Below are 12,985 nucleotides of genomic sequence, written 5' to 3'. Positions count from 1 at the left end.
ATTTTTTTTATATTTTCAAACAAAATTTTATAGACAAAATTCTATTAAAATCATTTTGATATTTATAATGCTTTTCGACGAATTATAACGTATATTTTCAAATTTACTAAGTACATATTCTGACTCCATTTTTGAATTAATATTTTATTTTGATAAAATGTCTTTGAACCTCTTGAAACAAAAGTGCACGTGCTAAAAATACTGCACACAGTTTGTGTTAATAAAACATGAAAATAAATTATTATTTATGTTGTTTGAAAAGGATATTTTAACCAAAGCCACAAATTTTTCCCACTTTAACATAGGAATTTCATTTTTTGTCAATATTTTTCCTTCTAATGAATCATGAAATTTTATGAATTTAGTTTTTACCTGAAAACAGCAAAACCACATTTTTATCAAATTTAATAGCTATCATTGTACCTATATTAGTATACTGGCTTTTTAGAAATTCGTATACTTAGTTTACAAAGAAGTAAAAAATACAATGTAATCTGTAATATTAAACTTAATAGACCTTATAAAGAGAAAAGTAAGGCTAGAAATTTAATGAAAAACTCACCATTGAATATCTAATCTGATTTTTTTATATGGAGAACCACTTGTATTTTTTTTATGACCCTAGCAATATTTTATCAGAGCGAAACTGACCTCCTAAGTATTGTATTTTTTCTCTCAATTGAAAATCATTATCAATGAAAATTAGGTCAAAAGGTTATTAAATAAAAAATAACGTGGACAAGAAAGACCTAATGTGGTATTTTAGATTAAAATTAAAGAAATAAAATAATCATACAAAGCATTTTGGTATAACATTGTATTATATTTTATATTCATAAAAATAATAATAATTTAGATACATACACATAGTAAGACAATAATATTATAGTAAGCATTGTAAAGATTCCGTACAGCCAATTGGAATCAATTACAATAAATTTATTAACGATAAGTATTTAAAATATAAATTGGTTCTGTCATATTATTCGAAGTATTTGTTATTGTCTATAGACCGATGCATAAAACCCATTCAAAAAACCAGTTCTTTTACTCAACAACAAGCTCGGTGACATTTTCCTTGGTAACAAGAGCGACTAAGCTGCCATTCTTGGGACGCTGTTCCCCATTACTCCACTTGATAAACAACTCGGCGAGATAAGTCAGCGGAGTCCAGGACCCGAAATCGGCTTTAGGCATCCATTTTCTGTTCATTGGAGTATCAAGAGTGATCGGCATGATAGCGACTGCCATAGATCCAACGGGTAGCCCTGAACCTTCAGATCCGAGTGACTTTGTCAATTGGTGCACGGCAGCTTTTGCCATTCCGTAACCGATCATAGATGGAGTACCTTCCAGAGCTGCTTTAGCGCCAGTCAAAGCGATGAAACCGCCAGGAGCCAGATGTTTGGCAGCGACTGAAGCTGAAATGGTAGAACTCCACACGGATTGACGCCACATTAAGTCTGCGGCTTTGCTGAGTTCCTTCTCGGCGCTTCCTCCGGCCCATCCGCCGGCCACGCAGATCACGGCGTTGAGTTTCTCGCCTCCTAATGCCACCCCGATATCTTCCAAAACCTGGGTCTCCTGCTGGACCCAACTGGCTTCTTGGTTGACGGTTATATTGGAGTCTGCGGCGTCGTTGGGGTTCAAATCGACGCTGGCGACCCACCAGTTGTTTGCCTTAAAGTGAGACACGCAAGCGGCTCCCAGGGCGCCTCTTCCTCCATACACCAAAACGCGACCGACAGACATTTTATTGAGAGAAAAATGAACACAACCGGACCGGTCACCAAATTATTGATAACTGATTTAATGTTAATAGCACGCTTTTACTCAATTACTGAAGGTTCAACGGAACTGCGGCCTTGCTCCACACACGTTACTTTCGCTTTTCAATGCTGGTTAAATTGTGTTTTGTACGTTCTACGAACTTGCATTTAACCGGAATTGAATTGCAGAAAAAAAACAAATTCCCACCGCGTAACTGTCATTCGATTGGCCAACTTGCCGCTTGCCGTCACGACACCTGTTGATACTTTTGTATTATTGATTTTCCAAATTCAAATTGATAGACATCTATGGCAACCGTGTTATAGTTTTGTATACATTGGTTGACTATTTGCTATTATGAATTAAGTTTTTACTATTTAATCACAGATGGCACTTTTCCTTAAAAAATAAATGATTAGCAAGACATTGCAGAACATTTTTACTATTTTTTACAAAATATTATTATAGGTAAGTTATTAGGATTCAACAAACATGTTACAAAGGCTAAACATATAAAAATGAGGTAAAAATTACCGGGACCTCTAATTTTCATACAAACTCAAATGGGGAAGTATCTAGGTACTCATTTTAAGACTACATTTTATTCATGCAAAAATGACAATAATAATTATCTATGTATGGTCAAACTGAAACAGGAACTTGTTACTTTCCTCACTATTTTATATAAGGAATAATAAATAGAATATCTAGTTAATAATATGCATTGGCAGATTATCCAACAGGCACAGAGATGTCTACTGGAAAAAATGATATCCTCAACACCCCCTAAAAAATCGAGTGATGTTTCATAATTTGCAAACGACTTTTTGTAAGTAATTGAACAAAAAAAAATAGATAGGATTGAGGTATAGATACAATAATTAAACTATTAGGTAATAAAACAATGGATCACTTCGAAAGATTTCTTTGGACATGGCTAGACATCAGCGTGATGAAGTCAATATTCAGCCTCACATTATTTCACCTTTATACATTCTAACTAAATATTAATCTCGGTCACTACTTATTAATATTGTCCGGACTCTACAGAACAAGGAATCATTATAATGATCGATTGAAGCTGATTTGTTCTTTTGCCTCTTTCAAATTTAGTTGCTTTAAAACTTACCATTCATTGTAAATAGATAACTGTATTCAGTGACGTCCCGTGGGGGTAGGCAGATTGAGCGTCGCTTGGGGGCGGCATATCGAGGAGAATCATTTGGATACAGCTACCTAAACTTAGTAACAGCGATAATATCTTTCCATTCTCACTGGGTGGAAACAAAATGTATTAATTCACATAAAAAATTTAACTTTTGGGGAGAAAATATTTATAAATTTAATTTTGTATGTTTTAGTTATAGGTATATATTTTGTTAGTAATGTATCCATACAACATATTTCTTAGATACTGGGGCCTTATGTTAGAACTTGAGAGTTGTAGTCGCCCGGTCGACATGACGTCTTATGACATCATTGCGACGTACTACCGGAGTGATAATAGCATTCGAGAAAATAACGCTAGTCAAATGCAGGCGTTATTCATTGTCCCCATACACAAATAGGTGTTTCAGCATAATAATATCTATGGTGAGCAGTGTGTGTTGGGCGGCTTGCCTCGAGCGTGTATTGGCTTACGTCGGGTGACTTTATATCACCAGTTATAACATAGGCCTGCTGGAGTCATGAAAGGATGATACAAAATACTGTATAAAAATGGGGCGGCATTTTGTCTAGGGTCGTCACTGACTGTATTGTCAAATGTCTTTTTTTTATATTGCTTGTCCTCTCTTCATATAGGTATAGATTTAGGTTTGTTTTGTATACATTTCGTTTTTCATTATCTTATACTTACTATGTATCCATTTTTTCTTGTGATTATTTTTAATATCTCTCTCCACTGTGAGATTCATCATCCACTCATCATATTATTGTACACCTCTGTGATTTGTCGTGTTCGTTGTTCTTAATAAATAAATTTAAATAATCACAAGATAAAAAGAACTTTTTATATACGTTTTTAAATTTTCTGTTGAATTATTATGCTCAATATGCTCAAACTTGTACTTCCGTAGTAACGCACGTATATATTAATAATTTAGTTGCTAGGACCACCCACTTAGCAACCAATAATAGTGGATTGGATTACGGATTTCTTCCGAAATAATTTTTCATACAAAACAGAATTAACTGAAAATGAATTCAATTCTACTTAAAGATCGCTAAAAGTATTAAAAGAATGCATTGGCATCGTGTTCTGATATATTCTAAAAGTCTAGCTAGTCGGGAAGTTAGTTAAAAATCGATTGCTAGATTTGTACTGGATAACAACCACCGGACAAATAAGAATACGAACTAATAAAAACGTTGTAAAAAGGAATAACTTAAGAAATTACCCAAAGCATAACAAAATCGTTGAAGTTAATAGCGCCTGTACACGTGCATGGATATACTGGCGGCAATAGTGCTTATTTTAAACTATCATAACAATAACTGTTTACACAGTGTGGCTCATTATTTAAGAATGTGCGAGACGCGATGTTATCATTTTATAGTACTATTTGACAGCAGCGGTCAACCTGGAAGTTCGTTTTTTTGCCGGCAGGTTCGCCACCATCGTTCTGCTGTGCAAGCGCAGATCGAAAAAAAATTGACCGTCACATAAAAATTCAGAAGACCATTAGCCAATCTCTGTAATGCCATAATATTCTTTTTCTAAATAAATAAGGAACAATTTCAGATGTATTTTCGTATGACAAATCGCAGTTTGAGGAGTTACAAAATTCCGGGACAGAACAGCGACTTGCCATTTATTAATCAAACTAAGGTAAGTGAAATACGTAATAAATTATTTTTATTTATTAACACAAACAAAACCTATCTTCAATTTTTTTTGTTACCTATTTATTTAGGTATCAGCGATTTCTAAAAATAAACTTCAATTCAAAAACATTTCCACATTAAAAAGTTGACTCTAGATGTCTCTATCTGGCTGTCCTCATAATACTCTTGCAGAACGGATCTTGCACACACTCTTCTTTCTTCTTCAACTTGTGAACTACTTATTATTCTTTAGAGATATCTGATTCCAAAGATATCTGATCATAATTTATACATATGAGCATCATTTGCTTTGGTCATATGTATTTTTTGGTCGCTAATGATGTTCATTCACGATATTACTATGACAGTATCTGACAGGCCGCAGATTTTTAACAACACACGTTGAATGTAGTGCGAAGCTCTTACTACAATCGCTGTAATAAGGATAATTTTTTGGCTTAAGCAAGGATTTCCTAAGAAAGCGGTGCCGTTATGTAGTGGTGGTTGACATCACTAAAATATTGTCTATGCAAACCAGATGGCGTTAGTTTCCTAGAGAGCGTTGGTTGGGAGCGTAACATTTTTTCCTGTGTAACGATGACCATTTTAAAATAAAAAATGTGTGTAAACACTGCACATAATTTGGACTAGCGAAAATGATGAATTATTGATTGATTTTGTAAGAAATAATGATGCTTTATATAATTTGAATAGAAAATACCATAGAAAACCCATCTCTTATGTGATTCAGTACTTCAAACAGTACTGGTGTTAAGCGATGATATGTCATGGTTGTCCATTCTCCACCGCAATACGCTCACTGACCGTTGTCCGTCTTTTTTTAAGTTTACATCTCTGGTTATCGTTCTTACAGCCGTTGTCTTACGTCCGCCGCGTCACGCCTTGTAATGGCCGCTACATAACGGCACCGATTTCTTAGGAAACCCTAGCTTTAGCGATAGCGCCCATAGAACGCGTCGAGCGGGCGAAGTCCGCGTATGAAGCGTTTATTCATAACCATAATCACACGTCTCGTGCCGCGCATTACCCTTCACCTATGTAATAAGCAGCCCAAGCAGCACAAAATAATTATTATTACAGCGCCTCTCATAACAAAGCAATAAAAATATTATATTATTTCGGGGCTTGTAATTAATATTTACGACGACATTATTCAACCAGCGATAAACTGGACACGCAATAAAATTAAACAATGACTTCTCTGTAATTGAATAATTGCTTTTCGCCCGTCGATCGACGACGCTTCGCGCAGCGTGATTTTAGTAGCCGTGTTCAATGAATGGACTTCTTTGTATTTTCATTAAATCGTATCGCCGAGAAGCGAAAAACGGTGACTCATGCGGCAGGCGGGGCGCAAGGCATCGTCAAGTCCAGTGTGCGCTGGCGTATTTGATTACGTTGTATTTTCGATGATTTACGCGCCACTTGTAGAAATTTTGCGCGAGCGCCGCACTCGCTGCGTCAATGGGCTTTATGCCTAAGTATTCCATTGTGTTTAATTTTTTAGATTATGCAAATCAATCGACAGTGGCTAGTAATTTGAGTTTTAAGTCGGACGAGATAACTCGCGAAATTTGTATGTGCGGCCTGTCAATCATGGCCTTATAGAGCGAGAAAACTCGCTGAAGGTATAGAACCGGTTAAGAAGGTACTGTATTATGTTGGTTCAACAACTTCATTTCTGATTCATGAATTAACCCATGTAATTTAAATTTTATACGGGCTTGATCAATTCTTGGCAGTCTTTTTAAATTTTTGCTCATAGATAGAAAGAAATAGTCAGTCTCGTCCATTTCTGACATCGATTCTTTCTGTCGTATTTCATTAGAAGTGTTCATTAAATTAACCATATCTTTGAACTGACAGTCTTCATCATTTTTTATTTTTTGATTTGGAGTAACACTCCTTCGGGCATTAGAAGTACTCGGAGTACTGTGTTCATAATATGGTCCTATTGTATCAATTGTCGGTGAATCAACGTTTCCGTATTCCTCATTTGTGTCTTCTACAGGTAATGAATTCGTCGTAGTTTTTCTTTCTCTGAAATATGTCACCAAGAACTCCATTTGCGCCTCATACTTCCACGGAGTGATGGTGGTTGATGGTTGACCACTTTTTTTATTACGGCGTCTTTTTAAGGCATTTGTAAAACAGTTTCTCAGTTTCGCCCATCTTGTCTTGCAATCTTCAACTGAAACAAAATGTTAACGTAAATTATCTATGTTACAGATTTCTAGTTACAGTTAATTCGGGACATTCAGATAGATATTCAACACTATGCAAGGAATAATTAATTACACCTGTGATGCACTATGGAATATAATCGGACAAAAAATATACATGCTAAATATACATGCTAACACCTATGACGTAAGCGCCTCAACAATTAGCCATAAGCTTCAGCGCATATCAAACAAAAAAACAAAAATCGCTTCGCTCTGCGTCTCCAGGAGTAGATACGAAATCAGAGGTTTTAAAAGTGTTGAATTAATAATATTTTTTTTTCTAACATATTTTATAAACATTTTTGTGGTAGGTAGAATAAATTAATTATAATAATAAAAATAGTAGACCTCCAAATAAAAACCTCATATTATTGATATGCTGAATTTGTGAAGTGACACCTTTTCTTGAACCTATCATATTGTAGGTTCAAATTCAGTCCAAATATTTTTCAAAAAAAAATCTAATACTTATGTATGTTTCTGAGGTGTTTCAAATTGGTATATTATTTATATATATCGGTGTGTATGAATACAAAAGTTATTCATTTTTTCATGAGCTAACATTACAAATTATAAGTTTAAAACATTCACAAGATGGCATTAAAGATGTCTGTTATTATTGCGTTTTTATTGAATTATAAAAACATGACTCATAAAAGAAAGCAATTCAATGAATATTTGTCGAGGCACAATTTTTTTTAAATTTAGTACGCAACAATCAAGATTTAAGAAACCATTATTATAATAACGTGTATTTGACGGCAGTACGTTTTGGTCGCCGCGGAGGATTTTGGAACATTAGTGTATAGAAAATTGATAATTGGTTCTTTAATTAGTGTACAGGCTTAACGGTATGTAATGTATTAGAATAACTATTATAAATTATTATTTTTTAATTTTTTTTTCTTCTCTATTGATAGCATCTAATATAATTATTATATTGAGGGTTTCTTATATCCATCAACCGTGTTAGTCTAGGATCAACGAGTTCAGGCAATATACAATTCATATAAATCTTGTCAGTTGTGATGTAAAGAGTAATATTGTTTTTATTATTCAATGAACTAGGTTCTTACCTCATTATATTTTTTACTTGTGTTAAATAATTACTAATAAATGCCTAAGGTGATTCCATTCAATTCAACTCGGCATTAAATATATTAAATTCTAATGGATTTAAGTTTTGTACTATTTCATTTGAGTCGTTTTATGCGATCCTGGTTTCGCCTTTCGACATCGTCAGGCACTATGCGCACTCATCAAATACACACTGACAACAAAAGCAGCTAATTCTCACTTAACAATAAATTAATACAATAAAATAAGGTAAAAACTTTATCACCTACCTATTAAGTCAAAGATCACTATGAAAAATTTAACAAACAATTAATTATGAATAGTTGAATTGTGGCAGTATGAAAAAAAAGATTTTACCACAAACCATCTGAAAAATACATATATCATAAAACATATACGTGATTTTGTGCCCCAAAAGACTTTTTTTATTATTATTTTAACGATTAATAAAATTGTGACACATGTTTCAGTGGCCATTACGATGACAGCATTCGAAAACGTATTTTACTTTAAATTTTCGGTACTGTTCGGTTAAAGCGGATACAGCGGAAAACGCATTTTGATAATGCCAATAAACATACTCCTGGATACGTACGTCCCTTTGAAAATAACAAAACATGGCCACCCAGGTACATAAAAACTGTATTAAGTACATGCAAAGTTTTTCAAATCGCTTAAAGCCTAACCAAGTAGGTACATATTTATCAAAACAATTAAAGTCCACCTATATTTTATCTAAACTGCTCAAGACCAAAATATTTTTTTTTTATAAATGGGTCACCGAACGAATACCTTCAGTACTTCCTTGTAGCCATCGTGGTTGTTAGATTCAATTATCTTACAATATCTCACATGCTGCAACCATTTCAATTACAAGATAATAAATAATATAATAAATATAATAAAACTACATTTTTTTCAGTTTGGCATTCAGTGGTACTATAATGATGTTTGATATTTTAGTCAACACAAATTATAACACCTGGCATGCGTCCTGTGTTCGGAATAGAACGATACAAATAATTGCGACTTGCCAATTTGATTGTTACTGCAAAGAGAGTAGAGGTCATTTTTCCATGAGTCAAATAATATTGCTTCGGACTAAATTTTGGGGGAAAAAAAGACGTCCTTACCCGTTGAAATTCCAGATCGTACTGGTACTAACCATGTACTAACCATGTACTAACGTTAGAAATAAGAAATTAGAAAAACTGTATGGATTAATCGATCAAATGGTCTCTTTTTGTTAATTTTGCAAAATAATTATATTTCTAAATTGTCTGAAAACAGGTTAAATACATGAAAATGTACGACGTGTTTTGGTAATATAGCGTCACTAATTGTACCGAATTTATGGGGTTTTATTTATTTTTTTATTATAAATTATTATTTATAGTATTACGGAAATGTTATATTATAATAAAAAAATATTTTTATTGTGCAGTATATATTATTTTGTGAGAAAAAATCATTCAAAATTGGCTGATGTATACTCAAACTAAAATGGCTTTAAAATCTTTATTTTTCTGAAATTAAAAAAAGTACGTGAGTTAATCAATGAAATGTATTGTTTTACCCATTTCTCTCATACAATATATACCTGCAAAACTATTATTAAGTTCAACATTCATTGTGGCGTGACAGTCGTTTTGACCAATTTCGAAAACAGGACTTACTATTTGTCATTTATTTTAAAAAGTAAAGCGATTCGAAAAATTTTAATGACACAGAACGTTTTAGTTGAATACTACTTATTAGATTTTAAATAAATAAAGAGTTTATTGTGTATCAATTCGTTTTAAACATGCTTATCATTTCCGCGATTCCGAGAAGACAGGAAAAAACGGGTCCAATGGCCTTAAGGGTAAATGCTTCTTCTTATTCTTCGTCAGGAAAAATCAGTCTTTAGAAAAATGAAACTAGCGGATGAGGCTTTCCCCATAAAACCTTATTTTATGTGACCCGTCAGTAAAACGGATGTACAAAATAATGAACCAAATAAACTTTTTAATACATTCACTGCTGACCAGTTAATTACTTTTTAATTACCACATTTAAATATCATGTTAATTATATCTAATGGCCAACTACTACAAACGCGCCAGTCGCGTTGTTAGCACTATATGAGTTAATTATCGAGTAAGTCATGTCAATGGCTGATGAATTCTATGGATGATAAAATAATTGTTAAATTAACATGTTATATGGCACCCACAGAACAGATAATAAATAGAATACCGATAGGCCATATTCAATACGCCGCATGGTGAAGCAGGATTTTGAATGTGTGAGTGTCCTACGAAAATGAAGCAAGCATTATGCACGTGCAATGGTGTGTGTAATACACCAACATTACATAAGCGTAAATGCATAAACTGAGAGCAGCTTTCAGTATTCGATGTAAAACGTATTATTGACACGTGTGAAAGTTTAGCCCGGATTCTTCCTAACTCGAGTTAGTTACCTGCTATCGCCTTACCCGTTATGTATTTCAGTTCCCATTATTTCTGAGTTCCCTGATGGCACCAGATTATGAATCCATATACCATGTATCAACCAGCCAAACCATCAGCATTACAAGATTTGGGTCCACTATCGCGGCCTGTGGGCCTAAAATAGCATTTGTTGCGGCCCAAAATAACAAGTAGGTATGTACTTCATCATCAAATTTTTCATTGAATACAAGAAAAATCTAATTTCCTATATAGTACTAAGTTCTATCGTGCAAATACATATCTACTTAATGCAGAGCGGAGAGTGATTGAAGTAGCTGATATGTAGGTACCTAAGTACTAAATTAAAAAATAATAAAATGTATGTCTCGTATAGTATGTACCTATACCTATACCTATATCTTTATTTCTCAACACTTTTACTGAAAATGGACCGCAATGTGTCGAGAAAATGTTTTGTTTCTCAGAAAAAAGTAATGGAGAATTTGAGAAACTCCGAGACCCCTTTTTATTAAGATACCTCTTCCGACCAAAAGAGCTTACGGAAGAATTCAAGAAATTTCATTTTAAACCAAAGTCAAGGGATTTTTTTACGTTTTTCGAGCAATTTTTTTCCAAGTTCTTCAAATCTTCTTATATTGAGAAATTATAGTACTTTGCACCAATTTATCGAACGGAAATCTCGAAATTTTAGTACTTTTTACATATTTTTTCCGATATTCAAAATTATAGTATTTTTGGCGTACTATACCTGTTTTACATCGTACATAATACGCGGACCAAAATTATAGTACATAATACTATAATTATACTACGGTTGGCAGCACTGAATTCAAAAATCTCTATTTCATTTTACTGCGCATCAGTGTTGCCAACCGTACTATAATTATAGTATCTGTACTATAATTTTGGTCCGCGTTCTATGTACGATATAAAACAGGTATAGTACGCCAAAAATACTATAATTTTGAATATCGGAAAAAATATGTAAAAAGTACTAAAATTTCGACTTAACCGTTAAATAAATTGTTGCAAAGTACTACAATTTCGCAATATAAGAAGATTTGGTGAACTTGGAAAAAAAATGCTCGAAAAATATTTTATATTAGTATTTTTGGTTGGAAGAGGTACCTAAATAAAAAGGGGTCTCGGAGTTTCTCAAATTCTCCGTTATATTTTTCTCTGAAACAAAAAACCTACACATTTTCAACAGGAATGATGACAACGCGTACTATATTTTTTCCCCAAATACTATAATATTGGAGGCTCTGTACTTTAATTCCACTTTGAAAAGATGGCAACACTGCTGCACATGTGCCACTGATGTTTGACAGCTGTCTGAGCTGTCAAACATCAGAAACTATGATCAGAAACGTTTGCTGCAACAAACGAACAAACGTGATAAGATAATGCATTACGTTGATAGGTCTAGGACGCGTAGATGTATCAAAATCCCTACATAACTAATATACCTAACAAAGAATCCGTATAATAATAAAATTATTATCAAAAAATAATTACCATTTATTTTTAACTGCTGACTTATCTCTTCCCAGGCAGTATTTCTTAAATGTTGGTCCCTATATATTGACAAACGTGAATTGTAAAGCACAGGATATTTCTTAACTAATTCAATACATCGTTCGTCACTCATTTTGAACGTTAGATGGTTTAACGAAACGTCTTTCAACGAAAATACACTAGATTCACGACTAACTGACGAGGAATGACGCGTGGGATGACGTGTTGTCTAGAAACACATTGCCAACGTGCGTGTTTTCCCCCACCACCGACAACAGTACAACACGCTGAACCGAATTGATTAGCTCGCGTGGGGTGTGGACTCACCGCATCGCATCAGAGTTATTATGCTAGACAGCTAGACGTTAAAAAAATATCTATTTTAATGGTGGTTCCACAAAAAAATCATTTTTTTCTTCTGTAAAATTGAAATAATTTACATAAAAATGAGAAAGGTCATATTTTGGGTTAAGCATAATTATATAGGTACCTACCTATGTTGAGCAACAATTCCCAAAAATGTTTTTACGATAATCTCAACTTGTGCTTCATAATGTGTGGTTTAATAAAAACTAAAAAATCTGGTTTAAATAAGTACTTATTTATTTTTAATGAAAAATAAGAAGATAATGATTTTGACAGCTACGAAATGGGTCCACTCAAATATTGACTGTGGCCTTCTAGATAAACATCACGCCACGTGTGTGCACGTGAGCTCACGGTAAGCTTGCACTGCGGGTGATGTTGTTTTATTTGGTAGGTACCTACTTAAAATGTCATCAGACAGATACTCCCATCCAGGGAACTCAGAAATAATGGGATCTGAAATACCTAACGGGTGTGGAGTAACAGGCAACCGATCTCGAGTGTGGAAGAACATGGGATAAACTTAAACGCGTGTCGATAGTACGTCATACGTCGAATACTGACAACTGCTCTCGGTTTATGCATTGACGCTCATTTAATATTGGTGTATTGCACACAATATTGCACGTGCATAATGCGTGTTTCATTTTCGTATGCCACACACATTCAAAACCCTGCACCAAAATGTAGCGTATTGAATAATAGCCTATAGGAATTATATTTATT

General features: G+C 33.8%; 2 protein-coding genes across 2 annotated transcripts; both read right to left on the bottom strand.

Annotated features, from left to right (window-relative positions):
* Positions 1-808: 808 nt before the first annotated feature.
* On the bottom strand, positions 809-1,998 carry Dhpr (dihydropteridine reductase). The gene has a single exon (XM_085943520.1). The coding sequence runs from the start codon at positions 1,750-1,752 to the stop codon at positions 1,048-1,050; it is 705 nt and encodes a 234-aa protein (XP_085799646.1). The 5' UTR covers positions 1,753-1,998; the 3' UTR covers positions 809-1,047.
* Positions 1,999-4,606: 2,608 nt separating this feature from the next.
* On the bottom strand, positions 4,607-12,106 carry LOC147074397 (uncharacterized). The gene is made up of 2 exons (XM_085943523.1): positions 11,894-12,106; positions 4,607-6,808 (listed from the first exon to the last, which is right to left on the bottom strand). The coding sequence occupies exons 1-2, from the start codon at positions 12,024-12,026 to the stop codon at positions 6,258-6,260; spliced, it is 684 nt and encodes a 227-aa protein (XP_085799649.1). The 5' UTR covers positions 12,027-12,106; the 3' UTR covers positions 4,607-6,257.
* Between the last annotated feature and the right edge of the window lie 879 nt (positions 12,107-12,985).

This window comes from Rhyacophila brunnea, unplaced genomic scaffold (assembly GCF_057557595.1).
Source record: "Rhyacophila brunnea isolate RB1 unplaced genomic scaffold, BYU_Rbru_1.0 scaffold_16, whole genome shotgun sequence".
Taxonomy (NCBI): Eukaryota; Metazoa; Arthropoda; class Insecta; order Trichoptera; family Rhyacophilidae; genus Rhyacophila; species Rhyacophila brunnea.
This window is presented reverse-complemented; position numbering and strand designations above follow the sequence as displayed.

What these genes read in the sequence shown, in the direction of transcription:
- Dhpr (XM_085943520.1), bottom strand. Translation starts at nt 1,752, where the DNA reads ATGTCTGTCGGTCGCGTTTTGGTGTATGGAGGAAGAGGCGCCCTGGGA.
- LOC147074397 (XM_085943523.1), bottom strand. Translation starts at nt 12,026, where the DNA reads ATGAGTGACGAACGATGTATTGAATTAGTTAAGAAATATCCTGTGCTT. An exon ending in TCAGCAGTTAAAAATAAATG is followed by an intron (nt 6,809 to 11,893) that starts GTAATTATTTTT and finishes ATTTTGTTTCAG; the next exon opens with TTGAAGATTGCAAGACAAGA.